The 23,274-nt window shown below is 46.5% G+C and overlaps 2 protein-coding genes and 1 long non-coding RNA gene across 10 annotated transcripts in view; 1 reads left to right on the top strand and 2 right to left on the bottom strand.

The window, feature by feature from the left end:
- LOC117499311 (calpain-2 catalytic subunit-like) overlaps nt 1-555 on the top strand; it is a gene marked incomplete in the record, with an annotated part of 47,529 nt that extends 46,974 nt beyond the window's left edge. The window contains 1 exon segment of the mRNA XM_034151648.1: nt 17-555. Coding sequence (XP_034007539.1) covers nt 17-40 — 24 coding nt within the window.
- aars2 (alanyl-tRNA synthetase 2, mitochondrial (putative)) overlaps nt 552-23,274 on the bottom strand; it is a 53,426-nt gene continuing 30,703 nt past the window's right edge. Inside the window, 13 exon segments of the mRNA XM_034151647.1 lie at nt 552-1,076; nt 1,177-1,290; nt 6,146-6,196; nt 6,198-6,230; nt 8,865-8,975; nt 10,851-10,976; nt 11,495-11,603; nt 13,128-13,234; nt 14,765-14,902; nt 15,505-15,645; nt 20,496-20,609; nt 20,690-20,859; nt 21,369-21,504. Coding sequence (XP_034007538.1) covers nt 909-1,076; nt 1,177-1,290; nt 6,146-6,196; nt 6,198-6,230; nt 8,865-8,975; nt 10,851-10,976; nt 11,495-11,603; nt 13,128-13,234; nt 14,765-14,902; nt 15,505-15,645; nt 20,496-20,609; nt 20,690-20,859; nt 21,369-21,504 — 1,518 coding nt within the window. The 3' untranslated portion in view covers nt 552-908.
- On the bottom strand, nt 15,986-20,185 carry LOC117499312. 8 transcript variants are annotated; one of them, XR_004557691.1, is made up of 4 exons: nt 19,167-19,275; nt 18,678-18,882; nt 17,471-17,742; nt 15,986-16,259 (listed from the first exon to the last, which is right to left on the bottom strand). It is a non-coding gene; the product is annotated as an uncharacterized LOC117499312 (long non-coding RNA). The 8 variants fall into 8 exon arrangements; XR_004557693.1 differs by lacking the exons at nt 18,678-18,882; nt 19,167-19,275 and adding an exon at nt 20,145-20,185; XR_004557694.1 differs by lacking the exons at nt 18,678-18,882; nt 19,167-19,275 and adding an exon at nt 20,104-20,144.

Below are 23,274 nucleotides of genomic sequence, written 5' to 3'. Positions count from 1 at the left end.
CATATTTCTCCTGCAGTGGCTCAGCGTGTCTCTGCTCTGAGTTCTGGTCCTGGTTCTGGTCCTGGTCCTGGTCCTGGTCTCAGCTGATTGACAGACTGAATTATTGTCAGTGTGGTGATGGTGTTTAGTTATTGTCTCAATATGTATATTGTGGTGTCAGGAGAGAGACCTCGTTGATGATGACTGACTCATACGGGTCTCCAACTATGTTTAATACCTGAGGTCACCTGTACGAGTCATTCATCGTTAACGAGGTCATCTGTATAAATCATTAATAAGCCGCTAACGCTATAATAGAAACTGTTGTCAGGTTTTCATAAAGGGGAACAGAACAGCAAATAGGAAGCCTCCCTCTCTCTGAGCTGAGCTCTGATTGGCTGATTGATAAACAGCTTAAATGTTTAGTTTTTCATGGGAAATAGTGGTCGAACGCCAGTTTGGCAATAACCTGCTAAGATTGGATGATAAAGGGTGAATAAAGTAGAAACACTGGTGCCTTATATAATAATGTGTAAAATGTATCTTGCTAATTCCTTAATAAAGACAATGAATGAGTGAGCAGTGATTTATTACAAACACAGAAATGTTAAATTCACATAAAATATCTCATCTGAGAGTCGTCCAATGAGGAGCCTGACTGCAGCAGTGGGCGGGGCCAACAGTCTCCTGATAGTGTCCAGGTGTTTCTGATACACAAAATCATTCCTTTAAAGATGCTAATCATTAGCATGCTAACAGACAGGAAGGCTGCTTATGAGAGTTTCTCTGATTGGCTGAGAGCATCAAAGAGAAGGCCTGCCCACGAGCCACACCCCCATCCCAAACAGATGTCCCATTGGTTGACACTTCATTGCCCCAACCCTCGTGTCCAATCAGGAGACAGCTGCTCAGCAGGAGGCGCTGTGATGTCATCGCTGTGTTGTCTGGCGAGCAAACTGCTCCGCCCACTTCAGAGCTTCAGGGATGTCATCGCTGCTTCCTGTTCCCTTGGCAACCAGCGCAGAGCCCCCCCCGCTCCCCCCGAAGTGACGACACACCGCCACTGCCCAATCAGAGGCAGGGAGGAGGGCGGAGTCCTGTGGAGTGAGAAGACAGCCAATCAGATGCTCTACAGGAGGCCCCGCCCCTATGTATTTTTTTTTAAATTGTATAACAGGATCACACACACATACATACCTTTGGAACCTGACAGGCACACAGCACCTTCCCAGAATGCATCTGGGGAGCGAGCAGCATCACATGACTGCGAGGAGCGGCGGCGCTCAGCTGGTTCACCGTCTTCATTAACATCTGACAGGAAGTGATGTCACAGTGAGGTCATGACTCAGCAGGTACCTATTATGCAAAATACTTTTCTTCATGTCTCTTCTACATCAACATGTGTCCCCTCTTCTTCATGTCTCTTCTACATCAACATGTGTCCCCTCTTCCTCATGTCTCTTCTACATCAACATGTGTCCCCTCTTCTTCATGTCTCTTCTACATCAACATGTGTCCCCTCTTCTTCATGTCTCTTCTACATCAACATGTGTCCCCTCTTCCTCATGTCTCTTCTACATCAACATGTGTCCCCTCTTCTTCATGTCTCTTCTACATCAACATGTGTCCCCTCTTCTTCATGTCTCTTCTTCATCAACATGTGTCCCCTCTTCCTCATGTCTCTTCTACATCAACATGTGTCCCCTCTTCCTCATGTCTCTTCTACATCAACATGTGTCCCTCTTCTTCATGTCTCTTCTTCATCAACATGTGTCCCCTCTTCCTCATGTCTCTTCTACATCAACATGTGTCCCCTCTTCCTCATGTCTCTTCTTCATCAACATGTGTCCCCTCTTCTTCATGTCTCTTCTTCATCAACATGTGTCCCCTCTTCCTCATGTCTCTTCTTCATCAACATGTGTCCCCTCTTCTTCATGTCTCTTCTACATCAACATGTGTCCCCTCTTCCTCATGTCTCTTCTACATCAACATGTGTCCCCTCTTCTTCATGTCTCTTCTACATCAACATGTGTCCCCTCTTCTTCATGTCTCTTCTACATCAACATGTGTCCCCTCTTCTTCATGTCTCTTCTACATCAACATGTGTCCCCTCTTCTTCATGTCTCTTCTACATCATGTGTCCCCTCTTCTTCATGTCTCTTCTACATCAACATGTGTCCCCTCTTCTTCATGTCTCTTCTACATCAACATGTGTCCCCTCTTCTTCATGTCTCTTCTACATCATGTGTCCCCTCTTCTTCATCAACATGTGTCCCCTCTTCCTCATGTCTCTTCTACATCACCATGTGTCCCCTCTTCTTCATGTCTCTTCTTCATCAACATGTGTCCCCTCTTCTTCATGTCTCTTCTACATCAACATGTGTCCCCTCTTCTTCATGTCTCTTCTACATCATCATGTGTCCCCTCTTCTTCATGTCTCTTCTACATCAACATGTGTCCCCTCTTCTTCATGTCTCTTCTACATCATGTGTCCCCTCTTCTTCATCAACATGTGTCCCCTCTTCTTCATGTCTCTTCTACATCATGTGTCCCCTCTTCTTCATCAACATGTGTCCCCTCTTCTTCATGTCTCTTCTACATCAACATGTGTCCCCTCTTCTTCATGTCTCTTCTACATCAACATGTGTCCCCTCTTCTTCATGTCTCTTCTACATCAACATGTGTCCCCTCTTCTTCATGTCTCTTCTACATCATGTGTCCCCTCTTCTTCATCAACATGTGTCCCCCTCTTCCTCATGTCTCTTCTACATCAACATGTGTCCCCTCTTCTTCATGTCTCTTCTACATCATGTGTCCCCTCTTCTACATCAACATGTGTCCCCTCTTCTTCATGTCTCTTCTACATCAACATGTGTCCCCTCTTCTTCATGTCTCTTCTACATCAACATGTGTCCCCTCTTCTTCATGTCTCTTCTACATCATGTGTCCCCTCTTCTTCATCAACATGTGTCCCCTCTTCCTCATGTCTCTTCTACATCAACATGTGTCCCCTCTTCTTCATGTCTCTTCTACATCATGTGTCCCCTCTTCTACATCAACATGTGTCCCCTCTTCTTCATGTCTCTTCTACATCAACATGTGTCCCCTCTTCTTCATGTCTCTTCTTCATCAACATGTGTCCCCTCTTCTTCATGTCTCTTCTACATCAACATGTGTCCCCTCTTCTTCATGTCTCTTCTTCATCAACATGTGTCCCCTCTTCCTCATGTCTCTTCTACATCAACATGTGTCCCCTCTTCTTCATGTCTCTTCTACATCATGTGTCCCCTCTTCTTCATGTCTCTCCTACATCAACATGTGTCCCCTCTTCTTCATGTCTCTTCTACATCAACATGTGTCCCCTCTTCTTCATGTCTCTTCTTCATCAACATGTGTCCCCTCTTCCTCATGTCTCTTCTACATCAACATGTGTCCCCTCTTCTTCATGTCTCTTCTACATCAACATGTGTCCCCTCTTCTTCATCAACATGTGTCCCCTCTTCTTCATGTCTCTTCTACATCAACATGTGTCCCCTCTTCTTCATGTCTCTTCTACATCACCATGTGTCCCCTCTTCTTCATGTCTCTTCTTCATCAACATGTGTCCCCTCTTCTTCATGTCTCTTCTACATCAACATGTGTCCCCTCTTCTTCATGTCTCTTCTACATCATGTGTCCCCTCTTCTACATCATGTGTCCCCTCTTCTTCATGTCTCTCCTACATCAACATGTGTCCCCTCTTCTACATCAACATGTGTCCCCTCTTCTTCATGTCTCTTCTTCATCAACATGTGTCCCCTCTTCCTCATGTCTCTTCTACATCAACATGTGTCCCCTCTTCTTCATGTCTCTTCTACATCAACATGTGTCCCCTCTTCTTCATCAACATGTGTCCCCTCTTCTTCATGTCTCTTCTACATCACCATGTGTCCCCTCTTCTACATCAACATGTGTCCCCTCTTCTTCATGTCTCTTCTACATCACCATGTGTCCCCTCTTCTTCATGTCTCTTCTTCATCAACATGTGTCCCCTCTTCTTCATGAACATGTGTCCCCTCTTCTTCATGTCTCTTCTACATCATGTGTCCCCTCTTCTTCATCAACATGTGTCCCCTCTTCTTCATGTCTCTTCTACTTCAACATGTGTCCCCTCTTCTTCATGTCTCTTCTACATCAACATGTGTCCCCTCTTCTTCATGTCTCTTCTACATCATGTGTCCCCTCTTCTTCATCAACATGTGTCCCCTCTTCCTCATGTCTCTTCTACATCAACATGTGTCCCCTCTTCTTCATGTCTCTTCTACATCATGTGTCCCCTCTTCTTCATCAACATGTGTCCCCTCTTCTTCATGTCTCTTCTACATCAACATGTGTCCCCTCTTCTTCATGTCTCTTCTTCATCAACATGTGTCCCCTCTTCCTCATGTCTCTTCTACATCAACATGTGTCCCCTCTTCTTCATGTCTCTTCTTCATCAACATGTGTCCCCTCTTCTACATCAACATGTGTCCCCTCTTCTTCATGTCTCTTCTTCATCAACATGTGTCCCCTCTTCTTCATCAACATGTGTCCCCTCTTCTTCATCAACATGTGTCCCCTCTTCTTCATGTCTCTTCTACATCAACATGTGTCCCCTCTTCTTCATGTCTCTTCTTCATCAACATGTGTCCCCTCTTCTTCATGTCTCTTCTACATCATGTGTCCCCTCTTCTACATCAACATGTGTCCCCTCTTCCTCATGTCTCTTCTACATCAACATGTGTCCCCTCTTCTTCATGTCTCTTCTTCATCAACATGTGTCCCCTCTTCTTCATGTCTCTTCTTCATCAACATGTGTCCCCTCTTCTTCATGTCTCTTCTTCATCAACATGTGTCCCCTCTTCTTCATGTCTCTTCTTCATCAACATGTGTCCCCTCTTCTTCATGTCTCTTCTTCATCAACATGTGTCCCCTCTTCTTCATGTCTCTTCTACATCAACATGTGTCCCCTCTTCTTCATGTCTCTTCTTCATCAACATGTGTCCCCTCTTCTTCATGTCTCTTCTTCATCAACATGTGTCCCCCTCTTCTTCATGTCTCTTCTTCATCAACATGTGTCCCCTCTTCTTCATGTCTCTTCTTCATCAACATGTGTCCCCTCTTCTTCATGTCTCTTCTACATCAACATGTGTCCCCTCTTCTTCATGTCTCTTCTTCATCAACATGTGTCCCCTCTTCTTCATGTCTCTTCTACATCAACATGTGTCCCCTCTTCTTCATGTCTCTTCTTCATCAACATGTATCCCCTCTTCTTCATGTCTCTTCTTCATCAACATGTGTCCCCTCTTCTTCATGTCTCTTCTACATCAACATGTGTCCCCTCTTCTTCATGTCTCTTCTTCATCAACATGTGTCCCCTCTTCCTTCATGTCTCTTCTTCATCAACATGTGTCCCCTCTTCTTCATGTCTCTTCTTCATCAACATGTGTCCCCTCTTCTTCATGTCTCTTCTTCATCAACATGTGTCCCCTCTTCTTCATGTCTCTTCTTCATCAACATGTGTCCCCTCTTCTTCATGTCTCTTCTACATCAACATGTGTCCCCTCTTCTTCATGTCTCTTCTTCATCAACATGTGTCCCCTCTTCTTCATGTCTCTTCTTCATCAACATGTGTCCCCTCTTCTTCATGTCTCTTCATCATCAACATGTGTCCCCTCTGTGGAAAGAGACTCTGAAAGTTTCAGGAACAAAGATTCTCTCTCTTTTTGATCCATTTCTATAAAAACCTGTCTGAAAATGAGCTGATCAGATTTTGGCCACTTGATGTCATAATGATGTGTTGTCTTGTGTAACCATTAGCCAATCAGCAACCAAGGTAACCCCCCCCCCCCCCTTATCACCTCAATCTCCTCCTAGAGCACCATTGAGTTCTTTGTAACCAAATCTCTCTCAGAGGGGCGTGGGGAGGGGCTCCTTATTTTCATCTAAAGTAACAGACAGAGAATCAGCACTTTGGAAACAGGGCTGAAACAGAGGGGATCATGGGTAATGCTGCAATGATCTGTTTGGTGTTTCAGCCAATCAGAGACAGGCTCTGGATATATCTGAGACCTGGGATATATTGATGAAGAAGAGGATGATAGGGGACCTTTAAAGACAACACTCGTTAACACCTGAGGTCACTCACCTGCAGAGAGTCCGTCTGCACTGAGCGCACCAGAACCTGCCCCCCCCCCCCACTCCTGGAGCAGAGCCTGGGCCAGAGCCGCTGCCTGCAAAGCATCATGGGAAAACAGTAAGAGAGGAAACTGACACACCTGATAGCTTACAGACATCTCAGGTGAGTCCGAGTAGAGTCTCAGGTGAGTCTGAGTAGAGTCTCAGGTGAGTCCGAGTAGAGTCTCAGGTGAGTCTCAGGTGAGTCCGAGTAGAGTCTCAGGTGAGTCCGAGTAGAGTCTCAGGTGAGTCTCAGGTGAGTCCGAGTAGAGTCTCAGGTGAGTCCGAGTAGAGTCTCAGGTGAGTCTCAGGTGAGTCCGAGTAGAGTCTCAGGTGAGTCCGAGTAGAGTCTCAGGTGAGTCTCAGGTGAGTCCGAGTAGAGTTCAGGTGAGTCCGAGTAGAGTCTCAGGTGAGTCCTCAGTGAGTCCGAGTAGAGTCTCAGGTGAGTCCGAGTAGAGTCTCAGGTGAGTCTCAGGTGAGTCCGAGTAGAGTCTCAGGTGAGTCCGAGTAGAGTCTCAGTTGAGTCTCAGTTGAGTCTGAGTTGAGTCTCAGTTGAGTCTGAGTAGAGTCTCAGGTGAGTCTCAGGTGAGTCTCAGGTGACATCTGAGTAGAGTCTCAGGTGAGTCTGAGTAGAGTCTCAGGTGAGTCTGAGTAGAGTCTCAGGTGAGTCTCAGGTGAGTCTCAGGTGACATCTGAGTAGAGTCTCAGGTGAGTCTGAGTAGAGTCTCAGGTGAGTCTGAGTAGAGTCTCAGGTGAGTCTGAGTAAAGTCTCAGGTGAGTCTGAGGTGAGTCTCAGGTGAGTCTCAGGTGAGTCTCAGGTGAGTCTGAGTAGAGTCTCAGGTGAGTCTGAGTAAAGTCTCAGGTGAGTCTGAGGTGAGTCTCAGTTGAGTCTCAGGTGAGTCTGAGTAGAGTCTCAGTTGAGTCTCAGGTGAGTCTGAGTAGAGTCTCAGGTGAGTCTCAGGTGAGTCTGAGTAGAGTCTCAGGTGAGTCTGAGTAGAGTCTCAGGTGAGTCTCAGGTGAGTCTGAGTAGAGTCTCAGGTGAGTCTGAGTAGAGTCTCAGGTGAGTCTCAGGTGAGTCTGAGTAGAGTCTCAGGTGAGTCTGAGTAGAGTCTCAGGTGAGTCTCAGGTGAGTCTGAGTAGAGTCTCAGGTGAGTCTGAGTGGCCAAACTTGACCCACTCTACCATGCTGCACTGCGTTATATATCAAATGCACCCTATAGGACTCATCATTGCACATAGCCTAACTGGATGGTCCTCACTTACTATGCGTAGGATGCAGCACTGGTTTTTATTAATGTATAAAGCCATTTTAGGAAAGCTTCCACTCTACATATGTGTCAGATTTGCCCCAGTTTGTGACTCTTACAACCTCAGACCCAGTGCCTGGATACGGGTCCAGGTTCCTGCTGTACGGACTGAGGCTGGAAAAAGGAGTCTTTCTTATTATGGTCCTTGGTCTTGGAATGACCTTCAATCACGCCTCAAACTGAGGGCACTTGTCTCTATAGCATGCTTTAAATTGAAGTTGTCTGAAGTCCTCACCACCAGCTGCTCTTGCAGTAACAAGTAGTGTACTTTTTTATTGTCCTAATGTGCTCAATGTAGGGACTGCTTTTTCCTCTTTTGGTTTCTTAGTTATGTTCTCTGTATTTGATATGTTTGTGTGATGTGTAATAATGTGTAACGCTGCTGCCTTCTTGGCCAGGTCAGCTTTGAAAATGAGATTTTATCTCAATGTTTTTATCTGGTTAAATAAAAAAATAAAAAGAGTCTCAGGTGAGTCTGAGTAGAGTCTGAGTAGAGTCTCAGGTGAGTCTGAGTAGAGTCTGAGTAGAGTCTGAGTAGAGTCTCAGGTGAGTCTGAGTAGAGTCTGAGTAGAGTCTGAGTAGAGTCTCAGGTGAGTCTCAGGTGAGTCTGAGTAGATTCTGAGTAGAGTCTCAGGTGAGTCTGAGTAGAGTCTGAGTAGAGTCTGAGTAGAGTCTCAGGTGAGTCTGAGTAGAGTCTGAGTAGAGTCTCAGGTGAGTCTCAGGTGAGTCTGAGTAGAGTCTGAGTAGAGTCTCAGGTGAGTCTGAGTAGAGTCTGAGTAGAGTCTGAGTAGAGTCTCAGGTGAGTCTGAGTAGAGTCTGAGTAGAGTCTGAGTAGTCTCAGGTGAGTCTGAGTAGAGTCTGAGTAGAGTCTGAGTAGAGTCTCAGGTGAGTCTCAGGTGAGTCTGAGTAGATTCTGAGTAGAGTCTCAGGTGAGTCTGAGTAGAGTCTGAGTAGAGTCTGAGTAGAGTCTCAGGTGAGTCTGAGTAGAGTCTGAGTAGAGTCTCAGGTGAGTCTCAGGTGAGTCTGAGTAGATTCTGAGTAGAGTCTCAGGTGAGTCTGAGTAGAGTCTGAGTAGAGTCTGAGTAGAGTCTCAGGTGAGTCTGAGTAGAGTCTGAGTAGAGTCTGAGTAGAGTCTCAGGTGAGTCTCAGGTGAGTCTGAGTAGAGTCTCAGGTGAGTCTGAGTAGAGTCTGAGTAGAGTCTGAGTAGAGTCTCAGGTGAGTCTCAGGTGAGTCTGAGTAGAGTCTCAGGTGAGTCTGAGTAGAGTCTCAGGTGAGTCTCAGGTGAGTCTGAGTAGAGTCTCAGGTGAGTCTGAGTAGAGTCTCAGGTGAGTCTGAGTAGAGTCTCAGGTGAGTCTGAGTAGAGTCTCAGGTGAGTCTCCTCACCTCTCTGGTCTCCAGCTTCCTCACGGAGGTGTTGCTGCTCCTCTGCAGGGCTTTCAGGCGTCCCTGCAGGTCTCTGCGCTGCCACTGAGGGATGGGGGTGTTATCTACAGCCTGCAAGACAACACACAGGTTGAACACGAGCGATGACAGAGCGGTGCAGTGATGACGTGTTCCTGTAGTTCCCCCTGAAGCTGCTGGTCCCTCCACTAAAAGGTCTGTAGTTCCCCCTGAAGCTGCTGGTCCCTCCACTAAAAGGTCTGTAGTTCCCCCTGAAGCTGCTGGTCCCTCCACTAAAAGGTCTGTAGTTCCCCTGAAGCTGCTGGTCCCTCCACTAAAAGGTCTGTAGTTCCCCCTGAAGCTGCTGGTCCCTCCACTAAAAGGTCTGTAGTTCCCCCTGAAGCTGCTGGTCCCTCCACTAAAAGGTCTGTAGTTCCCCTGAAGCTGCTGGTCCCTCCACTAAAAGGTCTGTAGTTCCCCCTGAAGCTGCTGGTCCCTCCACTAAAAGGTCTGTAGTTCCCCTGAAGCTGCTGGTCCCTCCACTAAAAGGATTTCTCCAGAGGATTTAGGAATATTGTAAAAAACAAGGTCTGTGAAACGAACCTGTTTGATAAATGCACGTTTTGTTCAGCCGGATCATCTCCACATGTCTACTTTCATAATGTTCTAATCATAAATCTAATGTCCAGAAGCTAAATGCTAACGTGATGCTATAAAGGAGCTACAGCCGAGTTCAGCAGCACGACTTCAACGTCACGCCAACTTTAGATCCATATAGAGAGGCGAAGTCCCTCCCCTTCCGGTGGGACTCATGGGACCTTATTTCGGAAAAAGTATGTATTGAAGTCAATGGAGAGAGAAAGATTATCTTTGGATCCCGTTTGAATTGTGCCATGAATTACACATATGTTTGTCAATCTTTAAAAATCATTTCCATGTCAAAAAAGTCAGTTTGTCGTAAAACTGTTGAAATATAAGACTATGAAAAATACGCAACTAGAAAGACTACAAATCCCAGAATCCCGGTGGCTCTTAGGAACCGACTAACTCCCCTTGTGTGTATGTACAGCTCTCAACATTAGGAACCGACTAACTCCCCTTGTGTGTATGTACAGCTCTCAACATTAGGAACCGACTAACTCCCCTTGTGTGTATGTACAGCTCTCAACATGCCCAGACTTGGAGTGATTTTCACCTCTTTTAATACTTTCCGCCTCATTCTGAAAGAAAGAAGTGAAATGTGCCAACGTGACGGCCGTCTGGGTGTGTGGTGCGAGACGGGAGATGGAGTTCATTGAGCGTTTCACACAAAAAAAAGTGTTACTTCACAGTTTTACGACACATTTCTTTTTTTTTACTTGTAAAATTATCTTTTAAATTGACAAACATCATATGTGTAATTCGTGGCACAATTCAAACGGGATCGAAAGATAATCTTTCTCTCTCCATTGACTTCAATGCATACTTTTTCTGAAATAAGGTCCCATGGAGCTCCCCGGAAAGGGAGGGACTTCGCCTCTCTATTCAAACACACAGATTCTAAATGGTACGAGTTGAAGCGTTTGTTTGAACACTTTGCAGGAGGCAGGTACTTGCTTTCAAGCAGAACAGAAACTAACTTAGAGGAGTGTTTACGTGTTCGGCGTAATGACGTACAACGTCCTCCACGACTTCTGTAGTCCTATTCAGCCACTTGGTAACAACCATCGTTTTTCAGACACGTCAACTCTTCAGGAATCACCAGTAGGGTCACTGCTGATGGATTTAATGTCCTAGAACAAAACGTGACCTGTCTCTTTGTCTCAACCACAGACCTTATTTACAGATATTTTCAAACATCCTATGGAGAGATCCCATTGGCTCTGAGACCAGGGAACAGGAAGTGGTGAAATGCTGACTCACTTCCTGGTTTTAGGACTCGTTCCTGCACTACTCTATAGTACTGGCCTCAGAGGGTGCAGTGTATCATGGGTAATGTAGTGCACGTACGTCTGAGAGGATGCCGACCTCCTTGGCGAGTCGCTGGGCGGAGTCCAGGCTGGAGGGGGCGGAGCCTGAGAGTCTGGCTGACAGAGAGTCCACGTCCTGAGACAGAACCTGACCGTCCTCCCGCGCCTGTATTTGTGTAAACAAATGGACCTTTCTATTGTTATTTACCTGTTACTACTTTATTCTCATCTACCTGTCCGGCTTCATCAACACCTGACGTTCTGATAACCCCTTATGATGTTTACCTTTAATGTTTACAGATCATTGTTTACTCTTGTAAGGAGGCTTCCAGTGGTTATGCTAAGCTAGGCTAACAAAGGAGTTTGTGCTAAGCTAACAGGAGAGTTTGTGCTAAGTTAACAGGAGAGTTTGCGGTAGGCTAACAGGAGAGTTTGTGGTAAGCTAACAGGAGCGTTTGTGCTACGCTAACAGGAGAGTTTGCGGTAGGCTAACAGGAGAGTTTGTGCTAAGCTAACAGGAGCGTTTGTGCTACGCTAACAGGAGCGTTTGTGCTACGCTAACAGGAGAGTTTGCGGTAGGCTAACAGGAGAGTTTGTGCTAAGCTAACAGGAGCGTTTGTGCTAAGCCAACAGGAGCGTTTGTGCTACGCTAACAGGAGAGTTTGTGCTAACGGTGATGCGTACCCTTGTAGCTCGGCCTCCTGTCAGAGCGAGGACTCGGCTGATCCCTCTCACCAGCTGGCGCTCAGAGACCAGAACCAGGTCCTCGATGGAGCCGGTGCTCCTCAGGTGCCTGAACACAGGAAGCACTTCATATACACCTGTCTAATATATACCTGATGTTTCTATTAATATACCTGATACTGATAACACACCTTTATACCTGTCTGATATACACCTGATACTGATAACACACCTTTATACCTGTCTGATATACACCTGATACTGATAACACACCTTTATACCCGTCTGATATATACCTGATACTGATAACACACCTTTATACCTGTCTGATATACACCTGATACTGATAACACACCTTTATACCTGTCTGATATACACCTGATACTGATAACACACCTTTATACCTGTCTGATATATACCTGATACTGTTTTTCAGGTCTCAGGCTCGAAAATGACATTCCCAGAAGAAACACTTCTAAATATATATATATATATATATATATATATATATATATATATATCTTCCCTTCTAAAAGGGTTAAATTAATAATCTTTTTTCTCAAAGTAATGATAAACCTGTGAGTTGGATGTAGAAAAGTCAGAATCAATATAGATGTTTTTTATTTTAAAGAAAATTCAGATTTTACATAGTAAAAAACTGTAAATTATAGTGTCTGTCCAAAAATTATTTTGTACTTATAGTGAAAACTACCCTTGGATGATGGGTTAGTAGACTAAAAGCTTTAGGAATCCAAAGTACAACATGTAATAAGTACCCTGTATCAAGATTGATGCAAAACAAGTGAAATTTGACCTTTTTAGAGAGGTTTAGCAAAAAGAAACCACTTCTGGGGTCATTTGGGTGGATTTTCCATATCTCTGGCCCCCTTGCTCGATTTTGATGGTCGACACCTCTTTCTGACCGTTAGAGCCAATAGAATCGAAGGGGGAGCCCCCCACACAAACACGTTGTGAAGAGAAGAGGTGGGGGCTTCGCGCATGTAATTTTGCATCAGAGTGAACCTATCTCTAGCTTTGACATCTGGAAACGGAAAAGCAGTTTTAATGCTTATGGATTATCAGAAATCATTTCAAAGGGACACAGACACATTAGATTAACCTATGGATTAACTTCAGCAGCGTTTTTATCGTTTTAATGCCATTGAAGACCACTTTGGAGAGACTACAGAGCCAAGGTAAAAATGTTAGCATTTTTAGCTACCTAGCGTCACCTGTTTTGATGTCCGTTTTTGTTTATAACGTCGCCATTCGTATAATTCAGTGATAATGTCGGTGTCGTTAGATTCTGTGTCACCTCACGATGTGAAACGATGTCATGGATGTGGAGAAAAGATAAATAATAAGGTTTTGTGAGTGATTTTCGGTGCAGTAATCTGTTAGCATTTTTCGCTCGTTGCTAATTCAGAGGCTCAGTGTTAGCATTGTGGGTTTTCTTTTGAAAAATAAATTAAAATGATCAGTTAGATGAGTTTCTTCCCGTTACATGGATATAAAACCTTCATAGTTTATTAAATGAACATGCCCTCAGACACTGTTTCCTGCAAGATGTTGCGTTTTGCCCCCGTGGGGTTTAACTGGTTAATATACCTCATACTGATAATAACACACTCACGTTCCACAGCACAGCTCCACAGACACCTGTCTGTCTGACTGTCTGTCTGACAACAGCTCAGAGGCCGTCAGGCAGACAGACACCACCCTCACAGGATCAGGATACACCTGCAGACAGACAGGTGAGAGACGGACAGGTGAGAGACAGACAGGCAGGCAGACAAGACAGGTGAGAGACAGGCAGGTGAGAGACAGGTCAGAGACAGGCAGACAAGACAGGTGAGAGACAGGCAGGTGAGAGACAGGCAGGCAGACAGACAGGTCAGAGACAGGCAGGTGAGAGACAGACAGGTGAGAGACAGGCAGGCAGACAGACAGGTGAGAGACAGGCAGGTGAGAGACAGACAGGCAGACAGACAGGTGAGAGACAGGCAGGCAGACAGACAGGTGAGAGACAGGCAGGTGAGAGACAGACAGGCAGACAGACAGGTCAGAGACAGGCAGACAAGACAGGTGAGAGACAGGCAGGTGAGAGACAGGCAGGTGAGAGACAGACAGGCAGACAGACAGGTCAGAGACAGGCAGACAAGACAGGTGAGAGACAGGCAGGTGAGAGACAGGCAGGCAGACAGACAGGTGAGAGACAGGCAGGTGAGAGACAGGCAGGCAGACAGACAGGTGAGAGACAGGCAGGTGAGAGACAGGCAGGCAGACAGACAGGTAAGAGACAGACAGGTGAGAGACGGACAGGTGAGAGACAGGCAGGTGAGAGACAGGTGAGAGACAGACAGGGTGAGAGACAGGCAGGTGAGAGACAGGCAGGTGAGAGACAGGCAGGCAGACAGACAGGTGAGAGACAGACAGGTAAGAGACAGACAGGTGAGAAACAGGCAGGTGAGAGACAGGCAGGTAAGAGACAGGCAGACAGACCAGGCAGACAGACAGGTGAGAGACAGGCAGACAGACAGGTGAGAGACAGGCAGACAGACAGGTGAGAGACAGGCAGACAGGCAGGTGAGAGACAGACAGACAGGTGAGAGACAGGCAGACAGACAGGTGAGAGACAGGCAGACAGACAGGTGAGAGACAGGCAGGCAGGTGAGAGACAGACAGACAGACAGAAAGCATTAGAGACAGGCAGGTGGGACACAGACAGACAGACAGACAGACTGACAGAAAGGATTAGAGACAGGCAGGCAGACAGGTGAGAGACAGACAGGTAAGAGACAGACAGGTGAGAAACAGGCAGGTGAGAGACAGGCAGGTAAGAGACAGGCAGACAGACCAGGCAGACAGACAGGTGAGAGACAGGCAGACAGACAGGTGAGAGACAGGCAGACAGACAGGTGAGAGACAGGCAGACAGACAGGTGAGAGACAGGCAGGCAGGTGAGAGACAGACAGACAGACAGGTGAGAGACAGGCAGACAGACAGGTGAGAGACAGGCAGACAGACAGGTGAGAGACAGGCAGGCAGGTGAGAGACAGACAGACAGACAGAAAGCATTAGAGACAGGCAGGTGGGACACAGACAGACAGACAGACAGACTGACAGAAAGGATTAGAGACAGGCAGGCACACAGGCAGGTGAGATACAGACAGACAGACAGACAGTTGAGAAACAGAGAGACAGGTGAGACACAGACTGAGAGACAGGCAGACAGGTGAGAGACAGGCAGACAGACAGACAGACAGGTACCTCGTCCACGGTCCTAACCCCCCCGATGCTTCTCGCTCTCTCCAGAGGAAGCTCCTCGCTGTGGACGATCTGATTGGCTGAGATGATGTCATTAACACACCTGTCCACCTGCTGCAGCTGAGACGCGTCCAGCAGACCCTGGGCGGAGGGGGGGGGTTAGTGATTCAGTCACTGAGTTAATGAGTTAATGAATCACTAGTGAGTCAGTGAGTTAGTTAGTAAGTTAGAGTCAGTGAGTTAGTGAAGAGTCAGTGAGTGTGAGTCAGTTACTGAGTTAGTGAGTCACTAAAGAGTCAGTGAGTTAGTGGTTTAGTTAGTGTGAGTTTGAGTTAGTGAGTCAGTTATTTAGTTAGTGTGAGTTTGAGTCAGTGAGTTACTGAGTTAGTGAGTCACTAAAGAGTCAGTGAGTTACTGAGTTAGTGAGTCAGTTATTTAGTTAGTGTGAGTTTGAGTCAGTGAGTTACTGAGTTAGTGAGTCACTAAAGAGTCAGTGAGTTACTGAGTTAGTGAGTCAGTTATTTAGTTAGTGTGAGTTTGAGTCAGTGAGTTAGTGAGTCACTAAAGAGTCAGTGAGTTAGTGGTTTAGTTAGTGTGAGTTTGAGTTAGTGAGTCAGTTATTTAGTTAGTGTGAGTTTGAGTTAGTGAGTCACTAATTAGTCAGTGAGTTACTGAGTTAATGAGTCACTAAAGAGTCAGTGAGTTACTGAGTCAGTCAGTGAGTTAGAGTGAGTTTGAGTCACCTTGCAGCTGAAGTCGAAGCGGAGTCTCTCAGCTGAGACGTGGGATCCTCTCTGTTGGACCGAGTCCCCGAGAACCGTCTTCAGAGAGAAGTTCAGGAGGTGAGTCGCTGTGTGGTTCACCATGAGGGACATTCTGTGGACCTGGGGAGGGACTAGTTATCATTAACCTGTATAACATGGACCTGAGGAGGGACTAGTTATCATTAACCTGTATAACATGGACCTGAGGAGGGACTAGTTATCATTAACCTGTATAACATGGACCTGAGGAGGGACTAGTTATCATTAACCTGTATACATGGACCTGGGGAGGGACTAGTTATCATTAACCTGTATAACATGGACCTGAGGAGGGACTAGTTATCATTAACCTGTATAACATGGACCTGAGGAGGGACTAGTTATCATTAACCTGTATAACATGGACCTGGGGAGGGACTAGTTATCATTAACCTGTATAACATGGACCTGGGAGGGGACTAGTTATCATTAACCTGTATAACATGGACCTGAGGAGGGACTAGTTATCATTAACCTGTATAACATGGACCTGAGGAGGGACTAGTTATCATTAACCTGTATAACATGGACCTGGGGAGGGACTAGTTATCATTAACCTGTATAACATGGACCTGAGGAGGGACTAGTTATCATTAACCTGTATAACATGGACCTGAGGAGGGACTAGTTATCATTAACCTGTATAACATGGACCTGAGGAGGGACTAGTTATAATTAACCTGTATAACATGGACCTGGGGAGGGACTAGTTATCATTAACCTGTATAACATGGACCTGAGGAGGGACTAGTTATCATTAACCTGTATGAGGAGGGACTAGTTATCATTAACCTGTATAACATGGACCAGAGGAGGGACTAGTTATCATTAACCTGTATAACATGGACCTGAGGAGGGACTAGTTATCATTAACCTGTATAACATGGACCTGAGGAGGGACTAGTTATCATTAACCTGTATAACATGGACCTGAGGAGGGACTAGTTATCATTAAGCTGTATAACATGGACCTGAGGAGGGACTAGTTATCATTAACCTGTATAACATGGACGTGGGGAGGGACTAGTTATCATTAACCTGTATAACATGGACCTGAGGAGGGACTAGTTATCATTAACCTGTATAACATGGACCTGAGGAGGGACTAGTTATCATTAACCTGTATAACATGGACCTGAGGAGGGACTAGTTATCATTAACCTGTATAACATGGACCTGAGGAGGGACTAGTTATCATTAACCTGTATAACATGGACCTGAGGAGGGACTAGTTATCATTAACCTGTATAATATGGACCTGAGGAGGGACTAGTTATCATTAACCTGTATAATATGGACCTGGGGAGGGACTAGTTATCATTAACCTGTATAATATGGACCTGAGGAGGGACTAGTTATCATTAACCTGTATAACATGGACCTGGGGAGGGACTAGTTATCATTAACCTGTATAACATGGACCTGAGGGACTAGGTGGCATACCTGTATACATGGACCTGGGGAGGGACTAGTTATCATTAACCTGTATAACATGGACCTGAGGAGGGACTAGTTATCATTAACCTGTATAACATGGACCTGAGGAGGGACTAGTTATCATTAACCTGTATAACATGGACCTGAGGAGGGACTAGTTATCATTAACCTGTATAACATGGACCTGGGGAGGGACTAGTTATCATTAACCTGTATAACATGGACCTGGGGAGGGACTAGTTATCATTAACCTGTATAACATGGACCTGAGGAGGGACTAGTTATCATTAACCTGTATAACATGGACCTGAGGGACTAGTTATCATTAACCTGTATAACATGGACCTGGGGAGGGACTAGTTATCATTAACCTGTATAACATGGACCTGGGGAGGGACTAGTTATCATTAACCTGTATAACATGGACCTGAGGAGGGACTAGTTATCATTAACCTGTATAACATGGAACCTGAGGAGGGACTAGTTATCATTAACCTGTATAACATGGACCTGGGGAGGGACTAGTTATCATTAACCTGTATAACATGGACCTGAGGAGGGACTAGTTATCATTAACCTGTATAACATGGACCTGAGGAGGGACTAGTTATCATTAACCTGTATAACATGGACCTGAGGAGGGACTAGTTATCATTAACCTGTATAACATGGACCTGAGGAGGGACTAGTTATCATTAACCTGTATAACATGGACCTGAGGAGGGACTAGTTATCATTAACCTGTATGAGGAGGGGACTAGTTATCATTAACCTGTATAACATGGACCTGAGGAGGGACTAGTTATCATTAACCTGTATAACATGGACCTGAGGAGGGACTAGTTATCATTAACCTGTATAACATGGACCTGAGGAGGGACTAGTTATCATTAACCTGTATAACATGGACCTGGGGAGGGACTAGTTATCATTAACCTGTATAATATGGACCTGAGGAGGGACTAGTTATCATTAACCTGTATAACATGGACCTGAGGAGGGACTAGTTATCATTAACCTGTATAATATGGACCTGAGGAGGGACTAGTTATCATTAACCTGTATAACATGGACCTGAGGAGGGACTAGTTATCATTAACCTGTATAACATGGACCTGGGGAGGGACTAGTTATCATTAACCTGTATAACATGGACCTGAGGAGGGACTAGTTATCATTAACCTGTATAACATGGACCTGAGGAGGGACTAGTTATCATTAACCTGTATAACATGGACCTGAGGAGGGACTAGTTATCATTAACCTGTATAACATGGACCTGGGGAGGGACTAGTTATCATTAACCTGTATAACATGGACCTGAGGAGGGACTAGTTATCATTAACCTGTATAACATGGACCTGAGGAGGGACTAGTTATCATTAACCTGTATAACATGGACCTGAGGAGGGACTAGTGATCATTAACCTGTATAACATGGACCTGAGGAGGGGACTAGTTATCATTAACCTGTATAATATGGACCTGAGGAGGGGACTAGTTATCATTAACCTGTATAACATGGACCTGAGGAGGGACTAGTTATCATTAACCTGTATAACATGGACCTGAGGAGGGACTAGTTATCATTAACCTGTATAATATGGACCTGGGGAGGGACTAGTTATCATTAACCTGTATAACATGGACCTGAGGAGGGACTAGTTATCATTAACCTGTATAACATGGACCTGGGGAGGGACTAGTTATCATTAACCTGTATAACATGGACCTGAGGAGGGACTAGTTATCATTAACCTGTATAACATGGACCTGAGGAGGGACTAGTTATCATTAACCTGTATAACATGGACCTGAGGAGGGACTAGTTATCATTAACCTGTATAACATGGACCTGAGGAGGGACTAGTTATCATTAACCTGTATAATATGGACCTGAGGGACTAGTTATCATTAACCTGTATAACATGGACCTGAGGAGGGACTAGTTATCATTAACCTGTATAACATGGACCTGAGGAGGGACTAGTTATCATTAACCTGTATAATATGGACCTGAGGAGGGACTAGTTATCATTAACCTGTATAACATGGACCTGAGGAGGGACTAGTTATCATTAACCTGTATAACATGGACCTGGGGAGGGACTAGTTATCATTAACCTGTATAACATGGACCTGAGGAGGGACTAGTTATCATTAACCTGTATAACATGGACCTGAGGAGGGACTAGTTATCATTAACCTGTATAACATGGACCTGGGGAGGGACTAGTTATCATTAACCTGTATAATATGGACCTGAGGAGGGACTAGTTATCATTAACCTGTATAACATGGACCTGAGGAGGGACTAGTTATCATTAACCTGTATAATATGGACCTGAGGAGGGACTAGTTATCATTAACCTGTATAACATGGACCTGAGGAGGGACTAGTTATCATTAACCTGTATAACATGGACCTGGGGAGGGACTAGTTATCATTAACCTGTATATATGGACCTGAGGAGGGACTAGTTATCATTAACCTGTATAACATGGACCTGAGGAGGGACTAGTTATCATTAACCTGTATAACATGGACCTGAGGAGGGACTAGTTATCATTAACCTGTATAACATGGACCTGAGGAGGGACTAGTTATCATTAACCTGTATAACATGGACCTGAGGAGGGACTAGTTATCATTAACCTGTATAACATGGACCTGAGGAGGGACTAGTTATCATTAACCTGTATAACATGGACCTGTGGAGGGACTAGTTATCATTAACCTGTATAACATGGACCTGGGGAGGGACTAGTTATCATTAACCTGTATAACATGGACCTGAGGAGGGACTAGTTATCATTAACCTGTATAACATGGACCTGGGGAGGGGACTAGTTATCATTAACCTGTATAACATGGACCTGAGGGACTAGTTATCATTAAGCTGTATAACATGGACCTGAGGAGGGACTAGTTATCATTAACCTGTATAACATGGACCTGAGGAGGGACTAGTTATCATTAACCTGTATAACATGGACCTGAGGGACTAGTTATCATTAAGCTGTATAACATGGACCTGGGGAGGGACTAGTTATCATTAACCTGTATAACATGGACCTGAGGAGGGACTAGTTATCATTAACCTGTATAACATGGACCTGAGGAGGGACTAGTTATCATTAACCTGTATAACATGGACCTGGGGAGGGACTAGTTATCATTAACCTGTATAACATGGACCTGAGGGACTAGTTATCATTAAGCTGTATAACATGGACCTGAGGAGGGACTAGTTATCATTAACCTGTATAACATGGACCTGAGGAGGGACTAGTTATCATTAACCTGTATAACATGGACCTGAGGAGGGACTAGTTATCATTAACCTGTATAATCAGCTCTGATCCCTCAGTTAGAACACAGATTTAAAGCAGCAGGATGTAAACAGAGGAAAACAGAGTGTGTGTGTGTGTGTGTGTGTGTGTGTGTGTGTGTGTGTGTGTGTGTGTGTGTGTGTGTGTGTGTGTGTGTGTACCTGGTCCAGGTGGAGCTGCACCTGGTCTCCGGTCTTCAGGGGTCCAGCTGTGGTCACCTGATGCACCACATACCCCCCCGCCTGCTCCACGGCCTCCACAGGAAACGGGACGTCCTGAGACAGGATACAGTCAGAGCTACGCTAACAGAAGCTAATGGGCAGGCAAACTTCCCATGATGCATTTCCCCTCTCACCTGCAGGCCGTCCCGGGTGAAGTATCCCTGGTCGTGTGACTGCCCCCCCTGCTCCGAGTAGAAACAGGTCTGATCCAGAACCACGAAGCAGCGCTGCCCCTCCCCCACCTCCGAGACCAGAGAGCTGCCATCATACAGGGCCAGCACCACCGCACTGCATGCTGGGAACGCTGGGAGACAGGTGAGAGACAGACAGGTGAGACAGGTGAGACCAGAGAGCTGCCATCATACAGGGCCAGCACCAACGCACTGCATGCTGGGAACACTGGGAGACAGGTGAGACAGTTGAGACAGGGGGGTGAGACAGGTGAGACAGAAAGTAGAGACAGGTGAGACAGGTGAGGTTTATACAGACAGGTGAGACAGGTGAGGTTTATACAGACAGGTGAGACAGGTGAGACAGAAAGTAGAGACAGGTGAGACAGAAAGTAGAGACAGGTGAGACAGAAAGGAGAGACAGGTGAGACAGACAGGTGAGACAGAAAGTAGAGACAGGTGAGACAGAAAGTAGAGACAGGTGAGACAGAAAGGAGAGACAGGTGAGACAGAAAGTAGAGACAGGTGAGACAGAAAGGAGAGACAGGTGAGACAGACAGGTGAGACAACAGCAAGTGAGACAGGCAGAGGGTAAGACAGTGATAGGTGAGACAGGTGAGTAAGGCGGAGGGTGAGACAGTACCGTATCTGTCTTGCTGCAGGCTGTACTGGTACTTCAGGCTGTCGTCGGTGTGAGGGACTCTAAGACGCTGCAGCTCCGCAAGACTGAGGACGTCCAACACCTGAGACTGAACACCTGTCTGACCCCCAGACTTCACCTGAGAGAGACAGACAGGTTTCAGCTGAGAGACAGAGTGTGTGTGGGTCAGAGACCTGCTCAGGTGTGTGTGGGTCAGAGACCTGCTCAGGTGTGTGTGGGTCAGAGACCTGCTCAGGTGTGTGTGGGTCAGAGAGACCTGCTCAGGTGTGTGTGGGTCAGAGACCTGCTCAGGTGTGTGTGGGTCAGAGACCTGCTCAGGTGTGTGTGGGTCAGAGAGACCTGCTCAGGTGTGTGTGGGTCAGAGACCTGCTCAGGTGTGTGTGGGTCAGAGAGAGACCTGATCAGGTGTGTGTGGGTCAGAGACCTGCTCAGGTGTGTGTGGGTCAGAGACCTGATCAGGTGTGTGTGGGTCAGAGACCTGATCAGGTGTGTGTGGGTCAGAGAGACCTGCTCAGGTGTGTGTGGGTCAGAGAGAGACCTGATCAGGTGTGTGTGGGTCAGAGACCTGCTCAGGTGTGTGTGGGTCAGAGAGAGACCTGATCAGGTGTGTGTGGGTCAGAGAGACCTGCTCAGGTGTGTGTGGGTCAGAGACCTGATCAGGTGTGTGTGGGTCAGAGACCTGATCAGGTGTGTGTGGGTCAGAGACCTGATCAGGTGTGTGTGGGTCAGAGACCTGATCAGGTGTGTGTGGGTCAGAGAGACCTGATCAGGTGTGTGTGGGTCAGAGACCTGATCAGGTGTGTGTGGGTCAGAGAGACCTGCTCAGGTGTGTGTGGGTCAGAGACCTGCTCAGGTGTGTGTGGGTCAGAGAGACCTGCTCAGGTGTGTGTGGGTCAGAGACCTGCTCAGGTGTGTGTGGGTCAGAGAGACCTGATCAGGTGTGTGTGGGTCAGAGACCTGATCAGGTGTGTGTGGGTCAGAGAGACCTGCTCAGGTGTGTGTGGGTCAGAGACCTGCTCAGGTGTGTGTGGGTCAGAGACCTGATCAGGTGTGTGTGGGTCAGAGACCTGATCAGGTGTGTGTGGGTCAGAGACCTGATCAGGTGTGTGTGGGTCAGAGACCTGCTCAGGTGTGTGTGGGTCAGAGAGAGACCTGATCAGGTGTGTGTGGGTCAGAGACCTGATCAGGTGTGTGTGGGTCAGAGAGAGACCTGATCAGGTGTGTGTGGGTCAGAGACCTGATCAGGTGTGTGTGGGTCAGAGACCTGACTCAGTGTGGTGGTAGTGGGGTCAGAGACCTGCTCAGGTGTGTGTGGGTCAGAGACCTGATCAGGTGTGTGTGGGTCAGAGACCTGCTCAGGTGTGTGTGGGGGTCAGAGAGAGACCTGATCAGGTGTGTGTGGGTCAGAGACCTGATCAGGTGTGTGTGGGTCAGAGAGAGACCTGATCAGGTGTGTGTGGGTCAGAGACCTGATCAGGTGTGTGTGGGTCAGAGACCTGATCAGGTGTGTGTGGGTCAGAGAGAGACCTGATCAGGTGTGTGTGGGTCAGAGACCTGATCAGGTGTGTGTGGGTCAGAGAGAGACCTGATCAGTGTGTGTGGGTCAGAGACTGCTCAGGTGTGTGTGGGTCAGAGACCTGATCAGGTGTGTGTGGGTCAGAGACCTGATCAGGTGTGTGTGGGTCAGAGACCTGATTCAGGTGTGTGTGGGTCAGAGAACCTGATCAGGTGTGTGTGGGTCAGAGACCTGATCAGGTGTGTGTGGGTCAGAGACCTGATCAGGTGTGTGTGGGTCAGAGACCTGATCAGGTGTGTGTGGGTCAGAGAGACCTGATCAGGTGTGTGTGGGTCAGAGACCTGATCAGGTGTGTGTGGGTCAGAGACCTGA

The sequence above is a fragment of the Trematomus bernacchii genome, unplaced genomic scaffold, assembly GCF_902827165.1.
Source record: "Trematomus bernacchii unplaced genomic scaffold, fTreBer1.1, whole genome shotgun sequence".
In the NCBI taxonomy this organism is placed as follows: Eukaryota; Metazoa; Chordata; class Actinopteri; order Perciformes; family Nototheniidae; genus Trematomus; species Trematomus bernacchii.
Note: the sequence above shows the minus strand (reverse complement) of the source record. Positions and strands in the feature narration are given on the sequence as shown.